Here is a 26508-nt window from a genome sequence, read left to right on the forward strand (position 1 = left end):
GCCTGCCCCGGGACTGTGCTTGGGGAGCACATAGGCCCAAGAGGGGTCTCGGGCTAGGGCCTGCGGCTACAAGCAAAAAAGCCAGACGTCCCACGGTCCTGCAAGTACATTAGGAGGCAGCGCGTGCGTGGAGCGGCGGGCTGGTCCGCAAGAGGAGTCGGCGGCCGGCGCTCCGCCCTCGGCCCGCCCCCGCCGCGGCCCCGCCGCCGAGTCCACCTTAAGGGGCGCGCTGACATCAGCGCGCCGCCGCCGCCCGTGGGGTGGGATTTCCTCCGCTGCCGCTGCCGCGGATCCTGCGCCGCCGTCCAGCCCGCGCGCCCGACCCCGGCCCGACCCGGCCGGTCCCGCCCGCCCGGCCCCGGGGAGGGATGCGGCGGCGCGGCGCCCAGGATGCCCCGCAGCCCCGGGACGCGCCTCAAACCCGCCAAGTACATCCCGGTGGCCACGGCCGCTGCGCTGTTGGTTGGCTCCAGCACTCTCTTCTTCGTATTCACGTGAGTCTGCGCCGGGTCCAGAGCCTGGGGGCAGCGCGGGGCGGGGAGAGCGAGTGGGTGCACGTGCCCCTCCGGGACGGCGGCGGGCTGGGCGTATCAGCAGGGGGCGGCGAGGCCAAGGGGTTGCGTCCCGGGAGCGCGGACAGGTGAATGCCTGGCCCCTCTGTGCGTTCTAGCAGGCCCTGGGTGTGGCTGCAGCCCTTCCTTTCCCGCGGTGCTTTGGAGGGGGACGCGTGTCACCCAGTGTCACCAGCCCTCCTCGCAGGCAGAATGGGAGCTATGAGCCCCCTTGTCGCAGCCAGCATGCAAAGCCAAGTTATTCCTGCGATTCCCGCGTAGGTGTGGCCTGCTCCACAGTCGCGGCTGGTCACTCCCGGCCTGGCGAGGGCCTTTTGCCCTCTTTGAGTACAATACTGTTAGAGGTTCCAGTCCAGGCTTCACCCAGGCTCCGATACCTACACTTCTAGGCATGAGGAACGAAAAGACCGCGGAGGCCAGGCCACCAGTTGTGGGGAGGGAGCACTCTTGCTAGCCTGGCACCCGGTGGTTCCAGCCTCAATTTCTTGACACAGGCTGGTTCACAGGTCATGGGGTCTTAGTGGTAATCTTGAAGATCCCTGACCACTCGTTTCTTTCTACAATTCCAAAGCCCTGACACAGGGGAATAGCCATTTGTTTCCAGGTTGGACAGCCCCGATGTGAGCCTGGAGTGGACCCGAGCCACCCTTTCCACTTGAGCAGCATTTGTGGGAGTCTGAATTCTGTGCCTGCTGGGGGAGGAGAGTCCTTACCTGGAGGCTGGGGTTGGGTGGGTGCCACCGGCTGCAAAGAGCAAGTTTAAAAAAGGCCTGTGTGGACGGGCTTATTTCTGGCTCCAGAGAGTCTGTGTGTTCTTGTCACTCAGATGTCGGGGACTGTGGGACACGAAGGGGTGGTGGTAGGTGGGCTTGGGGAACTAGGGCTAGAGAAAACACATCTTGGAAAATTCAGTCTTTCAGAGGTCAGAGTGGGGTTCTGTCTCAGTGGGGTGTCTCAGGTACAGGTCAGTGTCTTGTAACAGAACTTTAGAATTAAGTCATGAAATGTGGGAATGAAAGTTTTAAGAGAAGTTAAAATCCTCTGCCCCCTGGTCTCTTCTGTGGCTTCCGAGGGGCCGTCTTTGGTGGTGTCTGGGAACCTGACCCACCCCCAAGCTTTATTCTCTCTCTTTGCTCCCATTCTCCTGGGTGATGCTTCTGCTGCTGTTCTTGAAGCTGGAGTTCTGGGCCCATACTTGTTGGTGCTCTTGAGGTGTGGGATTCTTTTTATGGGACAGCACCTCAACCTGTGGGTAGCCTACTCTGACTTAGGCTGGCCTTGCAGTTAGGAAAATGGTATGACTTGGGCCCCACACAGTCTTTGTACATCCTCATCTGCCCCTGTGTGAGTCCTTGAGGTGTGGGCATGGCTGGCTCTGCTGGGGGGACTCAAGGTGGCCCTCTTCTCAGAAAGGACTCTGCTAGGCAGCTGTGCTGATGTTGGCTATGCCAGGGTCCAGGCCAGTCTGGTAGCCATACTGGGTTAGGTATCTTTTTCAGAACAGGATTGGTATCCTCTCAGGGCTTTCCTCCTGCCCTGTTTCTGCCCAAGCCCACCAACACCCCAGACACCAAGAAAAGGGAGTAGTTCCCCAACCTACCCTTGGGGCCTGTACAGGGTCCTGGGACTTTTCCTGGAGGTGAGTATCCCCCATGTCTCCTCTTTGTACAACTGAGTGTGAACTGCTCCTTTCAGGGCACAATTTACTTACATGCCAAGGAGAAGTGGGTCAGCTAAGAAGGGGAGCCTGAGGACCGAAGTATCAGGGACACCCCTCCCAAACCAGCTCACCCAGAGGGTAGGCCCAGCCACCGTGCAGGCTCTTTGTAGAAGCTGCTAGGGGCAGGCAGGGTGTGAGACATGGCTTGGTTCTCTGGAGGTAGGGTGCGAGAGTAAGGTAAATTCTGAGCCCCTTTCCCGGAAGCCTGCTGGGGTGTGTCTCTCTCTGTGGTATAGTGCCAAGCTGGGTTTGGTGCTGGGGTGGGTCCAAAGGCTTCCTCCAGGCCAGGTTGCCCCCAGATCCACTTTACAAAAGGACATGGATAATGCATGCCCGAGGGTGGAGATGGCTGTCAGGCAGCCAATCCTAGAGCTATTAGGCCATTTGGGCACCTGGGTAGGTAGAGCTGGTTCTCAGGTGGGCCTGAGCCCTCTGCATAGTTAGAAGCCTGGTCTGGGACAGCAGGCAGTCCAGCTCTGGGCCTCCGGCAGCCTTGGGAGATCTAGTAATGAGTGGAGCATCATGGGAAGGAGGCCTAGGTGTGAAAACTGTGAACTCTTCTGCCAGGATGTCCCGCTTGTGATGGGAGCTGCTGCTTTTCTGAGCCAGTTGCTCTGTGTGTCCAAATGTCTAGGGATTGGACAGGTGGGGGCAGCTGCCTCCTCCAAGTCCTGGGATGTCCAGGGTGAGTGGTTGCTGCCATGGTTCCTGGATGCCCCACAGGCTAATGATGCTCACAGATAATGTAAGGAAGAACTTGATTAAAAGAAAATGTCTTGAGTAAAAATTTTCCATTCCACATTTAGCTTTGGCAGATATTCTGTCCCTGAAGTCACCCCCTTACTGGGTGGTGTCTCTGCTGGCCTAGGCGGGGCTCTGGACCTCCACCTGGGTGGGGCACTTAGTGATGGTTTGTGTTCTTGCCTGAGTTACTGTTGTTGCTCAGAGGCCATCTCAGACTAGAGTTCTTGGAGCCCCAGGGCTCCCACAGAGACACACAGACATACAAACAGACAGAAACACACACAGATATACAGAGAGAAGGATGTACTCTCACACAGATACCCTACACACACACACACACACACACACACACAGATACCCCACACAGACACACAGAGAGACATAGTCACACACAGATATCCTACACACACATACACAGACACAGACGTACTCACATACAGAAACCCTACATACAGAGACAGACAGACAGGCATATACTTACACACACACACACAGATACACACAGACAGAGACGTGCTCTCACACAGATACCCTATACACACACATACACACACAGAGATACACACAGATATCTCACACAGACACACACACAGAGACGTACTCACACACAGATACTCACATACACATACACACACACAGAGATACACAGATGTACTCACACATAGAAACCTTACATACAGAGACATAGACAGACAGACACATACTTACACACACACACACACACACACACACACCAGTCCCTAGCAAGGCTTGAGCCAGCCAGGAAAGGGGTGTCTAGGTAGAGCTGTCCTACTCACTGGAAGCCAGATGCCCTACCGGCAGACAGGGTCTCTTAGTCTCCCTGACCTTTTCTGATCTGTAAGTTCAGTACTCAAAGTGGTCCCTGCAGGGGTATGTAGGCTGTCTCCAGCTGGGACCTCTTGGAGCCAACCAGGGAGGACTGGCCTGGTGTGTCTGTTAGGCCCAGGCTGGAGTAGGGGGAATTCCACAGGCAAGCACTGTAATTTTCTTGAGTAGAAGACTAAGCAAATATGTACCCAGTGCTTCTGCCTGCCACGTCCCTTGGGAAAGCTGGTGTGTCCTCTTCTGTGTCTTTGTGTGTCCTCACACATCCCGTCAGCCTTCAGTCATTCTTGTGTGTGCTCATGCTTACCCTGTCCCTGTGGGAGTGGGAAAGCTGACCTAGGTTAGACAAGCCTGAGGGAAGAGGAGGGGAGTACCACGTGGGTATATTCATGTGTGCCCATGTGGTAGTCTCTGGGCATGAGCAAGTGTGCAGGTATGTCTACATGATGTGTGTGCCCATAGTAAGCGTCTGCATGCAAGTCTTCCTGCATGTAGCTGTGTCTGCAGCTGTCTGCTGTGCTTACATGTGGAATGGCTGTTTGTGCTTTCATGTATTTGCGAGCTGCAAATTCGTGCTTCTGTGTGCATACATAATCTCTGTGGATGTGCCTTGGAGCATGCTGTGTTCACATGTGCTCATGTCCATGTTTCTGCATGTGCTAGTATGTGTTGTGCTCCTGCCTACAGCCCCTGTCCCTGCTCAGCGCACAGGCTTTATAAGTCTGGACCCTATCTAGACCCTGGTGGGGAGGACACTAGTCCTTTTTTCCTTAAGAGGGCCTACTAGACCAGAAGGCCTCCAGCAGTACCTAAAGAGGACAGACGCTTGGTCCTGGACCTGGGTCAAGCTTTAGGGTCTTAGAAATGATGCAAGGATGGCGACTTAGTGACTTTCCAGCTCAAAGTGCAGCAGGCCTGACACCTTCCAACACCCACTGGCCCTGCTGTATGTTTGTGCAGGTGGTGCTCATGCTGACCAGAGGCTACCCAGCACCTCCCCGCCAATCCCACTCCACCAATGCAGATTGCCAAGCATGGCTCAAGGGTACCCCTTTGTTCCTTAGGCATCTCACTCAGGCAACTGTCTGGTCCATATGGCCTGCTAAAGAGCTTGAGGCTCAAGGGGCAACACAGAATACAGGCTACCAGGCTGGTGGGGAACATTCTTCAGCCCTGGGAGCTAGGCCTTTCTACTTCATAGGGAGTATGAGGCTAGCCCAGGTGAAAGCCAGGAGTCAGCCTGGTCCCAGTGCCTGTGGTCTTCAGTTTCTTGTTTACAAAGAGGGAGGCTTCATAGCTAGGAACACCAAGGGCTTTGTGCAGGACAAGGTCTTCTAAGGACTGAACCTGTGCCTGGCTTCCCCGTGTACACCCCTGCCTGCTTCTTCCACATCTGTGTCTGCCTCCCCATTACAGCTGCCCTAGGACCCCTCACCACTTCTGCAGGTGGCACTAGGGTTTAATGGTCTGAATTTTTACATTGTACCCATGTGGAACCAGCCCCTCCCATCATACACCACAGGGAGCTGGTGTGTTCTGCCCAAGTCAAGCTGGAAAGGACCCCATCCAACAGGCTTGGCTGCTTCTCTTGGGCATGTCTTCCCTACCTACTGAACCCTTTGTTGCTGGCTGGCCATACTTTAGGGTGCCACTGTTGCTTTGCTGAACAGCATGGACTGGAGGTCACAGACATGTTTTCAGTGTCGTTCCTCTGTCAGGGACGGGGAATATAGAATGTGTCATGTGAGGGGTGAACACTCCAGGCCGACAGGTTGGGTGTCATTTCATGCTGGACCTTAATGGCTGTGGCCTGTGTTGTCATGCTGTGTGTCCGTGCTGGCCAGAGAAGAGGATGGGGTGTCATGGCTGGTGGCCCCATAGAGGGTGCTGCCGTGGGAAGCAGGAGCTTTAAATAGCCTCTTGCTTCCCACTAAAAATAGTTCTGCTGCCATGGAGGTGGTTGCTGGGGCGGCCGGCCTGGCTCCTAGCCAAGGCAGGCGTGGGCGCACAGCGTGGACTGTGCACTCCGGTGCCGGGTAACTGCAGGGCCTGCAGACGGCCACCATCACTCTGTCTTGTGGTTAGGGCAGCCACGAGGGAATCCCCACTGGCCTGGTTCCACAGAGTACCAAACACAGGCAAGAAAGTAAAGCCCTATGTGTACCCCACCACCTGTCTCAGCAGCCAGTGACACCGAAGAAAAATCCTGGGAGCCTGAGGCCAGAGGAGCTTCTTGAACCTGGCAGGGGGACTTCAGTAGCCATTGCAGGGTCCGGACTTGGGGCTCGAGACCTGGCATGTCACTGGAGGGGATTCTGTAAGGGGCCAAGGCAGGTCTGCTTGAGGGAGATGTGCAGAGCCCCTAAAGAGAAGCTACAGAGAGAAGCCTTCTAGAGGAAGGCTTCCTTGGAAAAGGAGGCAGTTTTGGCTCCAAGTACTGTGGGATGGTGAGAGATGGGAAATACCAGTAGGGACGTGTGCTTTTCCAGTGTTTGTAGGTCTCCTGTGCTGTCCAAAAGAAGGATGTCGCACTGGCTGAAGCAGGGTTGTGGCTCTCTATACCTCAGAAAGCGCCCCTGCTGAAGAGTCCATATAGACACAACCCTGCCGTGGCCTAACCCAAGCTGCTGGGTAGCTCTGAGTTCCCAGTTCCTCCGTCTGGGTCTCTTTGGAGTATGGCAGCCTGGGCAAGTTGCAGCTGGGTTGGCTTAGCTTTGTGGCCATCCCAGTACCATGGCCCATAGCCCTAGACTGATGGGCCTCTCCAAGGTATGTCCTCAGCTGTGAATTATGTCCTAGACATGGCCCTGGGGATGGCCAGGGTCAGAGCCTACACTGGACGTGGTGGAGACAACCAAGGGGTAGCAGTGGGCCTAAGGTCTGCTTGTGTGACTGCCAGTGGCCTGCTGGTGGCCTGGTGGGCCCAGGTGCATACATGGGGCTGTGTCTTATAACCCTGGCCTTGCCTCCCTCCTGCCCCGAGACCCAGCTCTCTGCCCGTTGTCCATTGCAGATGCCCATGGTTGACAAGAGCTGTGTCTCCAGCTATCCCTGTCTACAATGGCATCCTCTTCCTCTTTGTCTTGGCCAACTTCAGCATGGCCACCTTCATGGACCCTGGAGTCTTCCCTCGAGGTAGGGCCCTGTATAGGGCAGCTCGTCTGCTTCTTTGCACTAGAGTGTAAGTGGCTGATTTGGGATTCCCACTAGGTGGGCTGGGCAGAGATTAGAGAGGTCCTCTCCTGCTAGGAAACTCACCTTCCTGTACTCTTGCCACCCTACTGGGCTCCTGATGTTCAGCGGACGAGGACGAGGACAAGGAGGATGACTTCCGGGCTCCACTGTACAAGAATGTGGACGTGCGGGGTATCCAGGTCCGCATGAAGTGGTGTGCAACATGCCACTTCTACCGCCCACCCCGCTGCTCACACTGCAGTGTCTGTGACAACTGTGTGGAGGTGACCACCCCTGCCCCACCCCCCCACCAGGCCCTGTGCCCAGTTCCTACCCTCCATGCATTCTGACACACTGCCCCTGCCAGGACTTTGACCACCACTGTCCCTGGGTCAACAACTGCATTGGACGTCGCAACTACCGCTACTTCTTCCTGTTCCTGCTGTCACTCAGTGCACACATGGTGGGTGTGGTGGCCTTCGGCCTGGTCTACGTGCTCAACCACTCAGAGGGGCTGGGAGCTGCCCACACCACCATCACGTATCCTTGATCCTCACATGGTCCAGCCCAAGGCAGTGTGTCCTGGGGGTCAGTGGGTACCTGACTCTTCCGACAGAGGAGTCACTGTGCTTAGGCGAGAGGGGACCACGGAACTGTGTCACTGCAGTGGGGGTGGGGTCCCCATGTTCTTGCCTCAGCTGTTGGCCTTAACGGGCCAGCATGGCTGTCATGTGTGTGGCTGGCCTTTTCTTCATCCCTGTCATCGGCCTCACTGGCTTCCACGTGGTACTGGTCACGCGGGGGCGCACCACCAATGAGCAGGTGCAAACCCTGTGGGCTGGGCCTCAGGAACCCTCACGTGAGGTTACTTAGGCAGCTGTGGGGGGAGGTACTTGGTGTGGGGCCACGGCTACCCATCCCTTGCACACTTGCCACCCGTGGACATTGTGGCCACCAATAACTCAAGGCCTGGAAATGCTTTACCCTCCTGCAAGGGCAGGCAAAGATAACCCGGGTATAGGGCACCGCTGGGCCCACCGTGCCCACACTGCCTCCCATAAAGACCCCTACCTTTGCCTGGCTCCCTGCCTGTCCTGGGTGGCCAGGCTGGCTGAGGGGTCCCATGTCCACAGGTGACTGGGAAGTTCCGCGGGGGTGTGAATCCCTTCACTCGAGGCTGCTATGGGAACGTGGAGCACGTGTTATGCAGTCCCCTGGCGCCCCGGTGAGGCCCGGTTGGGTAGCGGGACAAGGAGGCCTGTTCTGGGTGTGGGGTGGGTAGCCTCGGACCCTCAGCCTGGTTCCTTTCTGATCTGGCCAGGTGGGGTTGGCCCTGCCCTTGTTTGTTCCGGCCTGTTTATGTGGCCACTGACCTCTCTGCCCTGGCACAGGTATGTGGTGGAGTCCCCCAGGATGCCGCTCTCTGTGAGTCTAAAGCCACCTTTCCTGAGGCCTGAGCTCCTGGAGCGAGCTGTGCCCCTCAAGGTCAAACTTAGCGACAATGGGCTGAAGGCTGGCCGCAGCAAGGTGGGGGTCTGGACTGGAACAAAACAGATGAGAACAGGGCTGTGGGGTGTATGGGATTGGGACAGGAAGAGGTAGAGGAACTAGGCAGGTGCCTAGAGCCATAGGACGATACTATTAAAAAAAAAAAAAACTGAACTTCAAGCCAGGTGTGGTGGTGCACGCCTTTAATTCCAGCACTTGGGAGGCAGAGGCAGGCCGATCTGTGAGTTTGAGGGCAGCCAGGTCTATACAAAGAAACCATCTTGAAAAAAACAAAACACGCTTCACCCACCACTGCTCCCTCTTTGCTAGTCCAAGGGCAGTCTAGACCAGCTGGATGAGAAGCCTCTGGACCTAGGACCTCCACTGCCTCCCAAGATAGAAGCTGGCACCTTTGGAAGAGATCTGAAGACGCCAAGACCTGGCAGTGCTGGTGAGGTGGAGGGCAGCTGAGGAAAGGGACATGGACTGGCCCTTGTGTGACTCACCATGACTCTGCTCCCTCTTCCCAGAGAGCGCCCTATCAGTACAGAGGACTAGCCCCCCAACACCTGCCATGTATAAGTTCCGGCCAGCTTTCTCCACTGGTCCCAAGACACCCTTTTGTGGACCTAGTGAGCAGGTAAGTCCAGGCTCTGCCGCTCTCTGGGAGGGACCTGTGCCTGGGAAAGAGCCTGGTTTGGTGGTGGTGTCCTGTCTTCTTTGTCTTACTTGTCACACAGTTGTCGTGGGCATGTTGGCGGGACTCCAGCCTGTAGGCATGCTGAGCTGGGGTCCCTTAGAAGGGAGCAGATGAGATCATGCTGGGCTGGCCTTGCCCATAGACCAGGTGGGCAGCTTCGCCCCCTAGCAGTTAGGATGTCTGGAATTCCACCGTTAGTCATTCTGTAAGACCCACGGGAAGCCCTCAAAAGAATTGAAGGTTTGTTTGAGAAAGCACATTTATTTTCCTGAGTTAAGTACTTCTTTGTCTACCACTGTGGAACAGTCAGCAGCATGGAACAGCCTGTGGAATGACCAGAACCCTGAGTGTTCCCAAGGCTGCCATCCCTTCCAGAGGTTGCCTGGGAGACTAGTTCATACATCTAGACCAGTTCTGCCCTGGGGACCTCCTTCCTTATCTGGTCCATTGGGTGAGAATGTGAGCCTCTGTGGGCAAGGGGCCATTCTGGGGGCAATGTGGTAGCCCTGTTGCCTAACAGGAGGACTGTAGGTTGGGACGATGGACTTCGGACACCCTTCCTGGGTTACCGCCTTCCTGTGACTGATATGTACCCCACAAAGGAATCCATAAGATTGCCTGAGTACACCAGGACAGTTGTACTCTTATAGACTTTGGAATTTGAGGGGCTTGTGGCTCAACCCTAGTCACAGAGACTAAAGAAGCTGTGGCCACTCTAGGTTGGAGAGACCCAAGACCACAGACCTTGTGTCTGGAGAAAGCAGCTCTGTCTGGTCTTCCACACAGAGCCCCACCCTTGGTTGCCTTAGGAAGGGTCCATGTAGCTGATCTTACTGATTGTGGGCAGAGGCAAGCCCCACACCACCTCTCCTTGGGAGACAAACTCTAGGAACGTGGTGCTGAGTCTTCTGTTCCGACTTCCATCCATAGTAGGCACTGGAGGGGTGGATGTGGGGCAGGGATGGGAACCTTTTGATCTGTAGATTGTGTTAGTTGCCCTTGCTTCCATGGCTGCTGTACTGAACCACACCCTCAGAGTTCTTGGTGCTGTAGGGTCAGGTAAGGGGTGAGGGGTGGGCAATGGTGAGAGCCCCCTGTCCTCCTACAGGTCCCGGGTCCTGACTCCCTTACTCTGGCAGATGACAGCACCCACAGTCTAGACTTTGTGTCCGAGCCCAGCCTGGATCTTCCAGACCACGGGCCTGGTGGTCTGCACCCTACCTATCCCCCTTCCCCACCCCTCAATAACACGGATGCCTTCTCAGGTGCCTTACGCTCCCTGAGTCTCAAGGCTGCCAGCCGGCGGGGTGGGGACCACATGACCCTACAGCCTCTGCGTTCTGAAGGTGGGCCCCCCACACCCCACCATGGTCTCTTTGCTCCTCATGCACTGCCCAACCGAAATGGCAGCCTATCCTATGACAGCCTACTTAACCCTGGCTCACCCAGTGGCCATGCATGCCCCACACACTCCTCTGTTGGCATGGCCAGTTACCATTCACCCTACCTGCACCCTGGGCCATCAGATCCACCACGGCCCCCACCTCGCAGCTTCAGCCCTGTGCTGGGTCCCCGACCTAGGGAACCCTCTCCTGTGCGCTATGACAACCTGTCTCGGACCATCATGGCCTCTATCCAGGAGCGCAAGGACAGGGAAGAGCGCGAACGGCTCCTGCGCTCCCAGACTGACTCACTCTTTGGCGATTCTGGTGTCTATGACACACCCAGCTCCTACAGCCTGCAACAGGCCAGTGTGTTAACGGAAGGTCCCCGAGGCTCTGTGCTGCGTTATGGCTCCAGGGATGACCTCGTGGCTGGGCCTGGCTTTGGTGGTGCCCGCAATCCTGCCCTGCAGACGTCATTATCCTCACTGTCGAGCTCCATGAGTAGGGCACCGCGGACATCTTCTTCCTCCCTACAGGCTGACCAGGCCAACAACAATGCCCCAGGACCCCGGCCTGGCAGTGGTTCGCACAGGTCACCTGTCCGTCAGGGCCTGCCTTCCCCACCAGGCACTCCCAGATCTCCCTCTTACACGGGCTCCAAGGCTGTCGCCTTCATCCACACAGACCTCCCGGACCGGCCACCCTCACTGGCTCTGCAAAGGTGGGTACCCAGAAGTGTAGATGGGTTTCTCCATTTGTGCCCCTTATGGCATGGTTCTCCCAGTTCATTCTGGAGACCTATGGTTGTCTGCAGGAACAGTGCACGGTGGGTGGGCCTCACCTGCCTTCAAGGCCCCTTAGTTACCCTGTTGTGGAAAGTCTGGCTCTGGGTACATATGCATGTGGGAACACACACATTTGCATGCTGAGCTAGCACAGACTTGGCCCAGGGCCCTCGCTGGAGCCAGCCATACATGGCTCTGTGGACTCCTACTCCCCAGGGACATTGTCCCTCCGTGGTCTTGCTGTTTGCTCATCATGCTAAGACTGAGGGATATTAACGAACCACAGCTGATATGTACTTGAGCATGCAGCCCCAGAACAGGGGTCCTCCATGCTTAAAAATGGGGAAGGACAGGTGGAACCCAGGCACCTGAGCATTGGTTTGTTTTGGTCTCTGGTGAGACCTGAGAGGAGACCCTGTTTAGGCTCTGTGGCTACAAAGGACCCATGGGGCTTGCCCACCTATGCAGGAGCCAGTTTGGTTTTCTCAGGAGTGATGAGATGGGGAGACCAGCTCCAGAGTGCCCTCAGGGGAACAGTAGTCAGCTCTGTCCCTCATCTTCCTGAGAGACAGTGGAGAAGGAGCTGGGAGTCCACTACCAGGCTTCCCAACTTCAAGCCCAGTGTTCAGAGTAGGGCCCAGAGACTCAGGCTAGCTGCTCTTTGGCTGATTGAACTGGGAGAGAGGAAGGTACCCGTCAGGATGCCAGCAGTCCTGGCAATGTCTGTCTGTCCTGTGATAGCACAGTCCTCTAAGGCAAGGACTGCCCAGGGTCCAATCTGCATGTGTCCTATTGCCCACTGTCCTGTGCTCATGTGTGTGCATGTTTTGATGCAGGGATCACCCTCAGCTGAAGACCCCCCCAAGTAAGCTTAACGGGCAGTCCCCGGGCATGGTCCGTCTGGGGCCTGCTGCCAGCCCTATGGGGCCCAACGCCAGCCCTGCCCGGCACACGCTGGTTAAGAAGGTGTCCGGCGTGGGTGGGACTACGTACGAGATCTCGGTGTAAGAACTGAGCACCACTCATCTGCTGGGATTCCACGGGGACCAGGACCCCCACAGTAGCTCCCACCCCCGTCAACTTCTCTGCCCCAGGGCGAGGAGGCTACCCAAGCCTGGTGTGGATACATCAACAGGAAAGAAAGCCCCGCCTCCACAAGCTTGTGCTCCGGCCTCTACCTGTCCATCCACCTACCTACTCACAGGGCAGATGGATCCAAGGCTGTGGGCTGTCATGGGGACCTGGACTGCCTCCTCAGTCAGCCAGTCTCAGCCCTGCCCCCTATTGCCCTCATTCCCCAAGGCCAGTCCTCAACAGTCCCTTGGGCCCACTTCCTTTCTGGATGGGTTGCTGTAGCCCCGTGCTCCCAGCTGCTCCTAATCCATAGCCTTCCACTGACCTAGCTGGTAGCTTGTTGCTTGGCAAGGCCTATGCTTTGCAGGGAGTGTAACCCTGGCCTGCTCTGGGTTGTGATGATGGATGGACAGATGGACAGATAACCCAGCTGTAGCAGGGGTCCCAGCTCCATGTCCCTGTCTTGCCTGGCTGGTGGGTTGATGTCCCTATGTCTGTATGCCGTGCTGCGTCTGATGTGTTAGCGCTCGGCTGCCACTGTTCTTTCATCAAAGCCTTAACTTCTGCTTTATGCTCTTGTGGGAGGTGATGGGGGATAGTAGGCCAGAGTGGGGAGGGGCCAGGCGCTGCCGCCGGGAATGGTGGGGCCTGGAGCCCACTCCCTCCCTCTCAGGCCTACCCTGCCAAACTGGAGTGTCCTCACCCCAAAGCATACGGAGTTCCCAGCACTGGCTTGGCCAGTGCCGCTGGAAAGCATATCAGGGGTCAGTTCTCCCCCTGGCGCCAGGGACCTGAGTAAGCACATGGCAGCGTCCGCTTGCATTGTCTGTTTTATGTTTTTATATTTACATCTATATATCTATAATTTTATTAAAAAAAAGGAAAAATCATTTTGATCCTTTCCTTGGGCAAGGCTATGGCTGTGGGTGTAGGGGAGGGTGTCAGGAAAGTGGTTGGCCAGCTGGCACAGGATGGCACATTTCTGATGACGTGCCAAGTCAGGCCTAGTTGGTAAATGGGCCTTTGACTGGTGAGAGCAAAGGTCTCTAACCCCTGATCTGTGTCATACTGGACAGCAGGGTGTGCGGGCACAGGCTAGGATCACAGCTGCCTCATAGGACTCTACTGTACTTTCTAGAAATCACGCTTCCGTGCTAGATGCCGAGGGACGATTGGGGAGGGCCAGAAAGCCACACCTTCCTGCGCTGGGCTTCAGAATGGGGCTGGAGAGGGCTGGGCTAGGTCCCCGGTATTTTGGGGAGGGATTTTCAGGGACGCCCAGGGGAGGTGTCCAGAGCCTAGGGCCCCATAGCTGTACCCCCAGCTGACCTCCACCTTTTTGCTTCTCTCTCACGGACATCGGCCCACAGGGGGCGAATTGGCACCTGTAGTCGTGGATGGGGGTGGCGTGGTCCGCCTAGGGGGACTCCTGGCCTGCACCTGTGCCACCTTGGCCATCCCGAGGATCACCCGCCGCTGCGGGCCCCCTGGAGCGTGGCCGCCGGGGCGCCCCCTCGTGGGACCATTTGTCGGCTACATTCCGCTGCATCCAGCCTTTTCCCCAGCCTCTCAGGTCCCTAGCAGGACACCAGCAGGTGGCTCAAGGGCCATGGACAACCTGCTGGGAATGCAGAAGACCAGGCTGCTGTAGAGCTTAGGGTGGGGCTGGATGTGGCCCAGGATCCCTGTCTTCCCTGTCAACCAGCCACATCTCGGCTCATCAGTCTGCCAGGGCCCATGACCCTGTTGTCCAGGTGACCTCAGGAAATTCCCCCACCTGCTGCAGGGGTCCAGTGCCCCACTGGGGGTGGTCCCAGAGCTACTGGGAACCAGCATGACGTTCACCCCAGCCTCCCTATCCCTTCCGAGCACTTTAAGCCACTTCCTCTGGGGAGCCCAGGCCTCTGTGGATTGGGCTGGGGTGGGGGTCTCAGGTCATTGCAGGTTACTGCACCCCTCCACTCCACCCCAAGCACATGAACAGATGCCTTAAAGTCCTGGAGCTGCCAGCCAGCCTGATGGACCACAGACCTGGTCCATCCACCTCTGCCTCTTGCCTGCTCTGACCCCACCTGGGCCTCCTGTATTCAGGGTGATGCTCTGGAAACACCCCAGCCTGCAGGCCTGGATGCTCCTGGAAGGGCAGAACAGAACCCCTGCCAGTTCCCCCTTTCGCACAGGGTCCTGTCCTGGGGTCCACTCTGGGCAGCAGCTCTGTATTTGGGGACTCAGAATCTACTAAAGCTCTCTTCTGTTCTACAGGATTGCCCTCCCTCAACTACCCCAATAAATTTTTTTTTTGTGTGTGTTTACCTCCATGGCACTATCCAGCAATGTGAATCCCCTTACTTTAGCCTTGGAAAGTGCCAGGAGGCTGAACTCACAGGGATTCTGGGATGAGTTGCCGATAGCCCTGGCAGGGTAGACAAGATGGGGTGAGCAGATTCAGGGCTCTGACTGCTGAGGTCCTCGGGAGGGCCTGGTCCAGGAGGTGAGCCCCACAGATTCCTTGCCTAGCTGTAGCCTTTGGGGAAGACCATCTTGCCACACCCTCAAGCTCCAGGGGCCCTTTGTGGGGGAATACTTTGTGATGGCAGATAGGACCCAGTACTGGGATTTGAGGCAGGGGCCCCAATGCCAAACACGGCCAGACAAGCAGAGTGCCTCAGAAAGTTCCCAAACCTTTCCCCCCCAAAACTCCAGTTTCCATGGAAACAAGCTTACATGCAAAGTGTGTCATGACTGTATGTCCAGCTGCAGGCCCAGCCCTCAGGACAAGCCCCTCCTCCACCCTTCTCTGCAGCTCCTGGTAGGGACTGTGTGCAGCAGTGCAGTAGGCAGGAACCAGTAAAGCCACCGGGCCCCTGGGGCAGCGCCAGCCACCTGGCCTCCTCCTTGCTGGGGCATCTGGGCCTCTGGCCTAGAAAGGCAGGAAGTCGTCCACCTCGAGGCGTAAGAAGGGGCCCAGTAGGGCCCTGAGCTTCCAGACAGCGGCTCGGCTCAGCAGGGGTGGCACCAACCCCTCGAAGGGTGCGGGGTCCACCACGTACACGTAGGCCGCTGTGCAGGCCAGCAGGGCACCCAGCAGCAGCCTCAAGGCCAGCAGCCTGCAGGCGGTGGCAATTAAGGGATAGGGAATGCCCATGGGGATGATCCTGGGGGACTGGGCTCTGCCCAGAAAGTGACCTACCAGAGATGGCCCTTTAGGCCCTCGGAACATCCCAGCTGTGGCCTGCCTTTCTGTCGGGGAGGGGGCTGGGTCAGAGCCTGTCCTTGGTACTTTGGGGGCCTTGGGGGAAGGGCAGGTCCCTAGCCCTGAGGTGCCCACAATATATGTGAATTCCATCGTGGGTCAACTAGCTGTGCCCGCTTCCCCCTCCCTTTCCAAGAATAGTCTCTTGGAACCACTGGGCTCTAGCCCTGAGGGCTGGCCCCTGAAGTCCATTTCTCCAAATCTTCCTAGAGGTACCCTGGTGGGACTCTGGAATCAGAAGGGACAGGGTGGGGACTTACCTCCGTGCATGCCATCTGCTGCTGCTTCCTAGCCTGAGTGCGGCAATGGGCCCTCTCCCTGGGGGAATTCACACCGTGAGGACCATGCGACCCTCGCCCCCAGCTGGCACCACCTCTTCTGTGGGACTGGAGATCAGAGAAGGGTCCACCCCATCCCGACCTGGTTCAGCCCGGGTCCCTGCATCACCCCAGAATCTCCAGCTGAATGTCTTCCATCTGATCTAGCACACCCCGGATGTCCTTCTTAAGGTTCTAGGAGACAGAAGGAGTGAAGCTGGTCCTCTGTCCCTCCATTGTGCCATACCCACTGCCTCTCATGGCCGTCACCCCTACCATGGCCCTTTGATGACCTACCAGGAGCCCGGTGGCCTGGTTGTTGAGAGCCATGTGTACCTCGGCCACACCATCCCACACCTGGGGGCAGGGAATGGGAAGCCTGCATCACACTCAAGGACACAGCAGGGGCTCCCTCCCACCGCCAGCCGAGCAGGCACCTCGGTGATGGCCATCTTCTTTCTCTCAAAGGACAGCCGGATCTGTTGCAGCTCACTCTGGGTGGGGAGGAGCAGTGTGGGCCCAGGAACCTGCTCCCTGCTCCCCAGGCCAAGCCCCTCTCCCCAGGGCCCACCTGGGACTGCCGCACAAAGGACTCTTGCCCCTGACAGAGCTCTTGCTGCTGCAACAGCTGCACAGGTGCCCTGTCTTCCAGGGGCCGGGTGCTAGCTGGCTCAGGGGACCGTGGGAAAGCCCCCGGGGCATGCCCAAGGCTGTGGACAGCGCGAGGTGCTGCTGCATGGGTCCGGGGCTGTGTTCTCCCGCTTACCCAGGCCAGGGCTGTGCAGCTTGAATGCTCGGCACACAGAGGCAGGAACTGCTGCCCTGGCCCCAGGAGGGCCCCCAGCTGCTCCCGAAGGTCCTGGTTCTGCCTTTTCTGGGGTCAAGGGAGATAAAGAGAGGGTCACCTGTCCTGGTTGCTTCTCGGGCAGGAAGCCAAAGCAGGTGAGCCTTGGCAGGAGCTCTGAGGAGTGCCCGTCAGCCCATGAGATGCACTCACCAGGCTGTGGTTCTCCTGCTCCAGCTGTAGAAAGGATTGCTCAGCAGACTCCAGAGTCCCACCCTGGAGGTGTGTGGGAGCTGTCCTAGGTGAGGCTGTGGCCCCTCCTCCGGGAGGCAGGGTTGGACATGGGCAGGGCCTGGGTCCCGAGATGGGGGATCCTGTCTGCCTAGGCAGCCCCTTTTCATGCTCTGGATGCAGGGGCCAGCCCCACTCTACCTCAGCCTCCACTTCTCGTCTGGCCGCTGCTGCCTCTTGAGCTCTCTGCCGTGACATCTCTCCTTCTTCACTTGACAGAAATATCCCAGGTGCCTCTCCTCCCACTCTGGGTCCCCCACCCCCTGTCCCCGGAGCAGGGAAAGGCCTGGAAGACTCTAGTGACTGAGTGGACTGAAGCCGGGGCAGACAGGACCACCTCACAAATCCCTGGCAGGGCTGATCTAGGCATCCTCCGTGACTGTTTGAAACTGGGGCTGGGGGACACTGGGGATGAGAGTGTCCACAGGGCCCCAGGGGTTTTGGCCCCTCCATCCCTCCCTGTGACCCCTTCCTGACCCCAGGTTCAGGCTCTTGCCTGGCTGACCTGCCACTCTCTTTGAGGGCACTTTAGATGTCACCCTGGCTTACAAATCTACCCAGAATGACAGTCACAAAGGCCTGGGGACAGCCAGGGAGGTCACAATGGGCTGGCTCTAGGGCTGGGGCAGAGGTGAGGCTAGTGGGCCGGCTAGTGGGCCACTCCTGCTCCAGCCCCGTTCTCACTGTCCCTGAAGCCTCTGCAACTATGTTTCTCCTCTGTGTGTGGAGGTATTTTCATGGTGCCCATCCATTCTCCGAAGGCTGTGCCCTGGAAGAAATCAAGTATGACAAAAATGGCAGTTGTCCCCACCCCAAGTTCAAGCCCCTCCGCTGTGTGTTCTGTCAGGATCTAGCTGACTAAAGGTGGGTGGGTGACACCATCAAGGCCCCACCCCTTTGGTTATGCCCTCAGGTCCAGTCAGGTTGCCAGTGACCTGCTCCTGCACCCAGGTTAGCCCGGCTTTACCATAGCCGTGCTCATGTCTAAGAGTGGGAAGAGCCAACATGACACCACAAGGGTCTAGAGGCGTCTTACCCTGCCCAAGGCTGGGTTGGAAAGCCAGTCTGAGGATGCTCTCTGCTTCTACTCTGTGAGCTTGCTTGCTTGGTGGCTAAGTTGCATGTTTTGTTTATTGGCAGTGCTGGGGATACAATCTAGGGTCTTGTACACACAAGGTAAACATTTCATTCCTGAGCTTCTCTCCAGCCTAGCTGGTTTTTTGTTTTGTTTCTTTTCTTTTCTTTCTTTTTTTTTTTTTTCTGAAACAAGGCCTCTGTGTAGCTTTGGAGCCTGTCTTGGAACTTGCACTGTAGACCAGGCTGGCCTCAAACTCACAGAGATCCACCTACCTCTACCTCCCGAGTCCTCCCGAGTGCTGGGATTTAAGGTGTGCACTATCACCGCCCAACCTTATTTTTTCATTTTAATAGTTAATGTATCTTTATATGTACTGTGTGTATTTCTGTGTGTATGCCGTATGCACACGTGTGCAGATGCACTTAGGGGCCAGAAGATAGCAATGGAGTCCATGAAACTCGAGTCACAGGTGTTTGTGAGCTACCTGCTGTGGGTACTGTGAACTGAAGTCTGGTCTTCTGCAGGAGGAGGAACTGCTTTTAACTACCGAGCCATCTCTGCTGCCCCATGGATGTATAAGATCTCATTGATTTAAGTCTCTTCTGCTTTTTCCACTTCTTAGGATCTCCCAGCAGACGCTGGGTTTCTCCTGTGTGTCTTTGGTATTTGTATGTCAATTCCTTCAAGTCTTTTTTTTTTTTTTTTTTTTAAATATTTATTTATTGATTTGTTATGTATACAATAGTCTATGTGTGTGTATGCCTGCAGGCCAGAAGAGGGCACCAGACCTTATTACAGATGGTTGTGAGCCACCATGTGGTTGCTGGGAATTGAACTCAGGACCTTTGGAAGAGCAGGCAATGCTCTTAACCACTGAGCCATTCTCTCCAGCCCAATTCCTTCAAGTCTTAATTCTCTCTTTCTTTAAAACAAATATCTATTTTTTGTGTACATGCACATGAGTGATTTATTTGTGTGTTTTGCCTGCTTGCGTGTTCACCACGTGCATGCTTTGTGTCCATGGAGCCAGAGGAGGGAACAGAAGTATTGTTTCTGAGTTTCTCACTGGGATTTGGAGCACACTGATTAGACCAGTCTAGCTGACCAGTCAATTCTGGCCACATCTGCCCATCTCAGCCCCCCTGCACTGGGATTACAGTGTGGGCCACCACACCTGGTCTTTCCGGTCTCTTCTGGATCAGACTCGGGTCCTCAGGCTTTAGCCCGTCTCTCTCTTTGCACACAGTCTTGTGTCATTTAATGATGGGGTATTTAATGATAATTTGGCATTCTGAAGTACACATGTGTAAGCCTAGGTGGTGCCATTTCCTATGCACCGGGCTGTGTGGAACCTGGGTGGGAAGCATTCACTGCTCTTTGAGTTGGACTGAGGAAAGTGCAGAACGGGACACTCAGCCTAGATGCCAGGGACTGTCACAGCGGAACTCAGCTGTGTTTTGCTGTAAATCCTTCTAAAACAAACACAAAGAGCACACTAAAACAGCAAAACATCTCATGGTAAATGCATAAGGGAGCACCATAGCCATTTATTGTGATTTCGAAGTGTTGGGCACCGCACCTTGTATGTACTGCACTTTATGCAGCTAGCAGAACCCTGGGTGCGTTCTTGCCGTTCCCACTACAAGCACGAGGGGTATGTTATGTCACAATGCCAACAGCATAATTAGTTGATGTGAATTTTTCAATACCACCAAAATTTTTTTATCCATGATGGGGATAGAACCCAGGACTTTGCACATGATAGGCAAGCAGCTTCCGTTGAGTTGCGCTCTCAGTCCTTAATATTATACCTTCTTATGGGACCACAGTGGCCTGCAGTTGACCAAAGTGTTACGTAGCCTATAATGGTCTATTAAAAATTTGAATTTCAGTGGTCATATTTTTTAATTCCTGAGGTGTTACTACTCATCCCTGGAGACCTCTTCTTTTTTTCAGAGTATCCTGTTCTCTTTTCAGGGTACAATGGTTTGGGGGAGATCCTGTTCTCTTTTTAGGGTACAGTGGTTTTGGGGAGATCCTATTCTCTTTTCAGGGTACAGTGGTTTGGGGGAGATCTTTTGCTACCTACACTTTCCCTTTTCCCCCTTATGGTTCCTTGGTTCTATTTTCCTTTATGTTTGGTCTTGAGACTTCTCACTAGACACTATTCTATTATTCTTTTTGTTTGTTCGATTTTTGGTTTTCAAGACAGGGTTTCTCTGTGTTTCAGCCCTTGCTGTCCTGGAGCTCACTCTGTAGACCAGGCTGGCCTCAAACTCACAGAGCTCCTTCTGCTTCTGCCTCCAAAGTGCTGGGATTAAAAGTGTGTGCCACCACCACCAGGCGACACTATTCTAATAGAAACCCGGCTTTTCTTTTCTGTCTCTGTTTCTAAAGGGGCTGAGGAAGCTAATAGGTACTTTTCCTATTAACTGTAAGGTGGTCCAGGTCTGCGGAGGAAGGCCTCTGGCCACACATCTCCCTGCTCCAGCTCTGATGTCTGGAATGGAGACTTAGAAAGTTCTGTTGGCAGTCGCCATGATCAGTACCGGAGGACAAGCTTGCCGCAGGCAGTGCCCAGTTCCCAGCACGTGTGTCTCTGAGTTAGCTGTGCATCCCATCTTCAGCTTGCTGCAGTCCCTTTACAGATGGGTCCCTTGCAGACCTGGACTGGGTACCCACCAGAAACCGCTGAGACCTGTGCCAGAGGGAGGAGGACACAGTGTGTACTACAGCACCAGCTCAGGCTGGGCCCAACTGGCCACACAAGCAGGGGCTCTGCACTTTCCTAGGGTGGGACACACCTTAGATCCATAGCAACACGCAGAGAATGGCAGTAGTGTAATGGGAAGGCCCCGAGTTGCCTCAGTATGTCCTGGAGGGTGCTAGGTCTTCCAGGCCCACTGTCTGTGCGCTCCTGTCTGGGGTCTCATGGTTACCAGGATACGCTGGTCTCTGAGGTGGGAGCCTACGGAGGCCTGTGGAAAGCACTGGGTGTGAGGTGGCTATGGGTAGGGGTGAAGGGCAGCAGCAGCAAAGGACCTGAGTAGTTGGCATTCATTAAGGTGTCTCCAGCCTTGCAAGTGCTCGGGATCCTCGGGGACTCCTGTCCTGTACAACTAGAGCAGCCTCACTCACACAGGCTGTAGGCTGGGCTCCTCAGGCTGCAATGCCAAGTGCCCAGGCTGGCTACAGCAGCTGGGCAGCCGTGATGAAAAATCCAGGGTCCTTGAGCTGCTCTTCTGCGCTCCTGATACCCTAGGGTACCCACCTTAACCTGGAAGCCCACATCCTCTGATCACCTTACCTTTGCTTGAGCTCTGCCCTATCTGGAAGGTTGGTTTCTCTCAGAGCCAGCCCCGAAGATGCCTTCCCTGTCTCCATGGTCCTTGTATGGTCTTGAGTGTCCTGGGAGGTGGGGGAGTCTGGAAGGAGAGAAGAATCCTGGGTCTGCATTATGGCTGACTGCTGCTAACCTGTGTTAATCAGCCTGCAAACTGGAAGGTTGGGTTGGCGTGTCTGTGTGGAGCCCAGATTCCATGCAGAAGAAGGGCTGGGTCTGCATTGGGTAGGGGTCCTGTATAGGTGCGGAGACTTCACAGCCACACAGAAAGTGTGGGAAACTAGAGTGTGTTGTAAGGAGCTAGAGTGGCCCTGGCCCCTGTTGCTAGGCAGCACACTTCCCTGGACACCAGTTGCCATGGCAGCCGCTTCCTGCCCATGTTGCCATGACACCCATATGGCCTTGAGGATCCTGGAGTGGTGGTAAGGGGCTAGCTACTCAGACACACTCACCCCCTCCTTGACTGGTGCCTAGGGGATGCTAAAGAAAGAAGAGAGGGGAGAGATCGTGCTGCCCACAGCTTCTTGCTTACAGCTGTCCTGGCATAAAGATAGGGGCCCCATGGACTGATTTTGCTGTACTCACCATGGCCTTGACATTCAGTGTCCCATGTTCATCTCAGGGCCTGAGTAACCTCAGAGTCACAGAATCAGCCACATCCCTGAGGTGCTCCCATCTCTGCCTTTTGGTTTTTTTTTTTCTCTGTGTAACCTGGACTGTCCGGAACTACCTCTGTAGATTAGACTGGCCTTGAACTCACAGAGATCCACCTGCTTCTGCCTTCTGAGGTGTGCGCCACCATACCCGGCCTATCTCTGTGCTCTTAACCCTGGCTTCTGGCCCAGTGTGTCCTCTCCACTTGCAGCCTCTGAGTACCCTGCATAGAACTGGAGGATCCTAGCAGACCCCAGATGAATGGACCTATGGATTTTTGGACATTCCTGGAAGGGCCTTGGAACTTCCCTCTCTCACTTGGGACTCAGGCTTCTCCTTTTATGTCTTTCCCAGGACCTAGGGTGTGACCTAGGCATGAATTATTATGGTCTATTAGAGATGCAGGGTGACACTTGGCTGTGGCCTCAGATCTCCCAGGCGTCCTTAGACTCAACTAGAGGGGCAGATGAGGGATGAAGGAGCTGGAGTGACTGAGTCATCCCAGGGCCAGAGGGTGGGGGCTGCTAGGCCTCTGCTCTGGCAAGGTAGGCGTGTGCTTCTGAGAGCTATGTGACCTTTTCTGTGGAGAACGGGCTGTAGAACGAGCTGGGAGCTGGGGCCTGGGAATTGGGCATGTTGCTTCACACTTGTGTGCATAAGGATTGTGGAAGGCTAATGAAGGAGGATTGCGATGAGTTTGGGGCCAACCTAGGATACCCAGTGAGACCCTGTCTATGTCTTATCCCCCCAACAGAGGGCGCTAGGTGGGCTGGGTCCTTGAGGCCCTTCTGGGGATCCCCATTTCATAGGCTAAAGCTCTGGGAGGAAAGGTACACCTCATGTGGCTTTTGTGCCATTTGCCTCCTTCCTCTGTCCTCTTGGGACACTGCTGCCCACGTTGTTTGTTTGGCTTTTGGTTTTTTGAGACAGGGTTTCTCTGTAGCTTTGGAGCCTGTCCTGGAACTAGCTTTTGTAGACCAGGTTGGCCTCGAACTCACAGAGATCTGCCTGCCTCTGCCTCCCGAGTGCTAGGATTAAAGGCATGTGCCACCATGCTTTAAAATTTAAGAATCAGAAAGATAAGAGTGGTAAAGAAAGCCCTCCCCCGTGGGTGACATAGCCTCAACAGATTACCATCTTTCCAGGATGCTGAGGCGTCATGCTGAGAGGTAACAGGCTGGCTGGCCACTCTGCTCCTGTGTTCCAGGAGCTTGCTGGCTGTGAGCCAAACAGGCCCTGCCCAGGCTGAGGGCCTCTCTCCTTACCTAGGAGTCCCACCCCAATAGGGTCAGATCCCTTCTCATGTCACTTCTAGAAGGACAGTGGTGTCCAGAATGTCGGCATAAGGGACTGCCTGGTGGTCAATACCAAGTTCACCTTACTGGGACCAGATCTGGTTCTTATCTCTTGTGATCTGTTCTACCTGGCCCTCTTCCTGGTGTGTACTGGCCTGTCACTGCAGGTAACAGTGTCGCACTAGGAACTCCCAAGACCTGTTTCTGCATCTGGACACCAGGACTCTTAGGTTAAAGCAGACTGTGGAGCAAATGCTAGGTCAACTCAAGTGGCCAAAAGCTGGCCCCTGAGTAGAGTGCAGTTCTTATCTTGGCCACCAGATGGCACCTCAACCCTGCAGATCAGGCACAGGTGCTTGGGGCCCAGTGCCTCAGGCAGAAGTAGGCGATGAATGAATCCACCCTGGCTGAAATTTCTACCAGGGAAGGGCAGAGAAGGGGCAAAGCTTCCACTTCCGCTTGGGTCTGTGGTTTCCACAACGGGTAGTCATGCCGTCACAACTCTCGCTGGTTTGAGGGTGTTCTTTTCCCTGCTTACTTTGAAGCAAATTACCCTAGACTTTCCCAGCACTGTGCAGGGAGGGGTTCCCCCATCTCTCTCGTGGGCATCTCTGGATTGGCTTCTCACTGTTACAGGGCAGTTAGAGCTGGGATAAGGAGTCTCCAAGCTATGTGAGCAGGGGAGTTCAGGGTGGTCCCAGCCAGCAAGTCGGAATACCGTGATCTCACCTTGGCTGAGAATGGCCCAGGGGCTCCGGGCTACTCTCCTTGGGAGCAGTATGGACTTCTAGGGGGGGTGGGGACCACCTACCAGGTGCCCTGGAACTCTGGAGAACGTGGAGCTTGGGTCTGGAGTGAGCACAGTGCTCAGGCTATGTCTGACGGCCTCAGGTGGACACACATTTACTTTTGTGCTTGGGACGCGACTTTAGGGAGGAGAGTCAGTGTAGAGCTCAGAGCGCACCTGCAATTTTCCTGACCTTTAGCCCTCTCAGTCCAGGTTACTAGGTTTGTCTGACGTCCTTGGGCTCTGGGCAGGGCTCTACCTCAATCCATGGGGCCTTCCTGAGATGGGGGCTCCAGAGTACAAGTCAGGAGTGGAGCTGGAGAGCCCAGTTTTGTATCTGGGTAGGATGTCCCTTTCATCCATAGACTATAGCTTGCTTGTACCTTATGGAGGGGCGCTGTGGTAGCTCCTCGCCTCTGCATGTTCTGTGGCCGGAAGTAGACAGCTGCTCGGATGGTGGAGGAGGCACATTTTCTGGTGTGGCCAGAAGCAGACAGCCGCTCAGGTGATGGAGGGGGCACATTTGCTGGTGTGGCTGGAAGTAGCCGCTCAGGTGGTGGAGGGGACATTTGCTGGTGTGGCGCATCCAGCCCCTCAGAGTGGTAACTCCCTGTTGCACTCCCCACATGTTCCACCAAAAGGCCGCCTGCCCATGATATAGGAGGAAGTCCTGCCTTGCTAACCAGAGTTCCGGCTCCTGGCGACTCCACTTTTGACGGAGTCTGTCTAGATGGCCACAATGGGACACTGCTCTTAGAGCTGCCCTTCCTCCTATCCAGAGAGCACACTGTCTATCCATGCTCTGGTCCTCTCCCCCTCTGGCCTCTTCAGGGCTTCTCTCTATGCCCCGCTGTGTAAAGCTGGTTCTACTGAGCATGGCTGGCAAGTGTGTAAAGTTTACCGCTGAGTCCTGGAGCCTCAGTCTCCCCTCTCAGCCAGCAAGAGTGCGGTGCCCACCTCTGCCGCAAGCTCCCTGGTCATCTGCAGACTTTTCTTCCATCCTCCACACACCCACTTCCTCTCTCTCTCACACCTGGCCACTCCAGTGTGGGAGCACCCTCACTGGGAGCACTCTCAGCAGCCCCTCACTGGGAGCACGATCAGCAGCCCCTCACTGGGAGCGCCATCACTGGGAGCACCCTCACTGGGAGCACGCTCAGCGGCCCCTCACTGGGAGCACGCTCAGCGGCCCCTCACTGGGAGCACGCTCAGCGGCCCCTCACTGGGAGCACCCTCAGTGGCCCCTCACTGGGAGCACCCTCAGTGGCCCCTCACTTATTTGACTTTGAGATGTTTGTGGACCAGGTGAGCCCCTAGGCCCTTTACCAAAGAAGATGAATTTTGATCTCATGCTGTGCGTCCCTCTCCCACCTTCTAGGTTCCCCCTTTCTGGTCCCATTCCTCGCCACTCCCACTCACCCTGCTCACTGTCCTCTTCTTCAGTGTACTGTGCTCCTCTCTGCCGGCCCAGCTCTGCCTGGAGCCCTTGCCTCACTTCCTCCAGCTCCTTGGGTTATAGCCCCTAGGAAGCTTCTGGGCCAGAGGCTTCCGCCTTGTTTTGGAACATGGATTAAAAGGTAGTGAGTCCTCCTGCTACCCCTCACAACCTCACCCAGTCACCCTACCACACACCTACTTTATGGCTGGGGGGCTCCACCGCCACTCAGGCTAGCCAGAAACCACCAGGCCTCCCAGGAGGCAGCAATGTCTCCTCACTGGAGTCTGTATCAGGGATAAAGGGCAGTGTCGGCCCCTCGTCCATGTGCCAGAAGCTGCTTGCCATATGAGAGAGACGCTTAATTTATCTCAGGATTATAAACATGGCAATTTCTTGGAGATTCAATTACGTGTTTTCATTGTTACCCTGGTAATCAAGAAAACGATTTTTAATGATAGGCCAGAAGATAGCACCGATCTTGGAGGGAGGATGGAACAGGCAGGTGGTAAGGGACCAGAAGGACAATGTCTCCAGGCAAGTGGGACCATGCTACCCCATTTACGGCAGTCCGCGCAGTCATTCGGGTTCTCCGTCTCCCCACCTGCTCGTGAGCTCACCTCTGGTGAACGTCAACCATCTATCTTTGGGAGCCTCTGCAGGAAACCAGGGGCTCCTCAGGGAAGGTCTTGGACCTGCCCCCCCCCCCATGCCCAGCAATGTCTCAGCTCTAAATAACAGCGCCAGGATTAACATCGCTGGCAGCCAACAGTACCAGGTGAT

The 26508-nt window shown here is 55.8% G+C and overlaps 2 protein-coding genes across 6 annotated transcripts; one reads left to right on the plus strand and one right to left on the minus strand.

Moving 5' to 3' along the window:
• Nucleotides 1–249: 249 nt before the first annotated feature.
• Nucleotides 250–14794, plus strand: Zdhhc8 (zinc finger DHHC-type palmitoyltransferase 8). Of its 5 annotated transcripts, none has more exons than XM_050123048.1 (11): nucleotides 251–494; nucleotides 6896–7017; nucleotides 7183–7340; nucleotides 7424–7596; nucleotides 7776–7878; nucleotides 8190–8281; nucleotides 8448–8583; nucleotides 8875–8995; nucleotides 9075–9184; nucleotides 10353–11350; nucleotides 13859–14794. In XM_050123048.1, exons 1-11 carry the CDS (start codon nucleotides 391–393, stop codon nucleotides 14067–14069), a joined length of 2328 nt encoding a protein of 775 aa, XP_049979005.1. In that variant the 5' UTR covers nucleotides 251–390; the 3' UTR covers nucleotides 14070–14794. The 5 variants fall into 5 exon arrangements, with proteins under 5 accessions (XP_049979008.1, XP_049979005.1, XP_049979007.1 ...); XM_050123049.1 differs by lacking the exon at nucleotides 13859–14794 and adding an exon at nucleotides 12251–13378 and having other exon boundaries at nucleotides 252–494; XM_050123050.1 differs by lacking the exon at nucleotides 7776–7878 and having other exon boundaries at nucleotides 7424–7519.
• A 614-nt stretch (nucleotides 14795–15408) lies between these two features.
• Nucleotides 15409–17586, minus strand: Ccdc188 (coiled-coil domain containing 188). Its single transcript, XM_050123062.1, has 9 exons — nucleotides 17056–17586; nucleotides 16827–16932; nucleotides 16630–16739; nucleotides 16496–16552; nucleotides 16356–16415; nucleotides 16189–16253; nucleotides 16002–16059; nucleotides 15679–15728; nucleotides 15409–15595 (listed from the first exon to the last, which is right to left on the minus strand). Exons 1-9 carry the CDS (start codon nucleotides 17584–17586, stop codon nucleotides 15409–15411), a joined length of 1224 nt encoding a protein of 407 aa, XP_049979019.1.
• Between the last annotated feature and the right edge of the window lie 8922 nt (nucleotides 17587–26508).

This window comes from Alexandromys fortis, unplaced genomic scaffold, assembly GCF_014885135.2.
Source record: "Alexandromys fortis isolate MF-2015 unplaced genomic scaffold, M_Fortis_MF-2015_v1.1 scaffold_219, whole genome shotgun sequence".
Classification (NCBI taxonomy): Eukaryota; Metazoa; Chordata; class Mammalia; order Rodentia; family Cricetidae; genus Alexandromys; species Alexandromys fortis.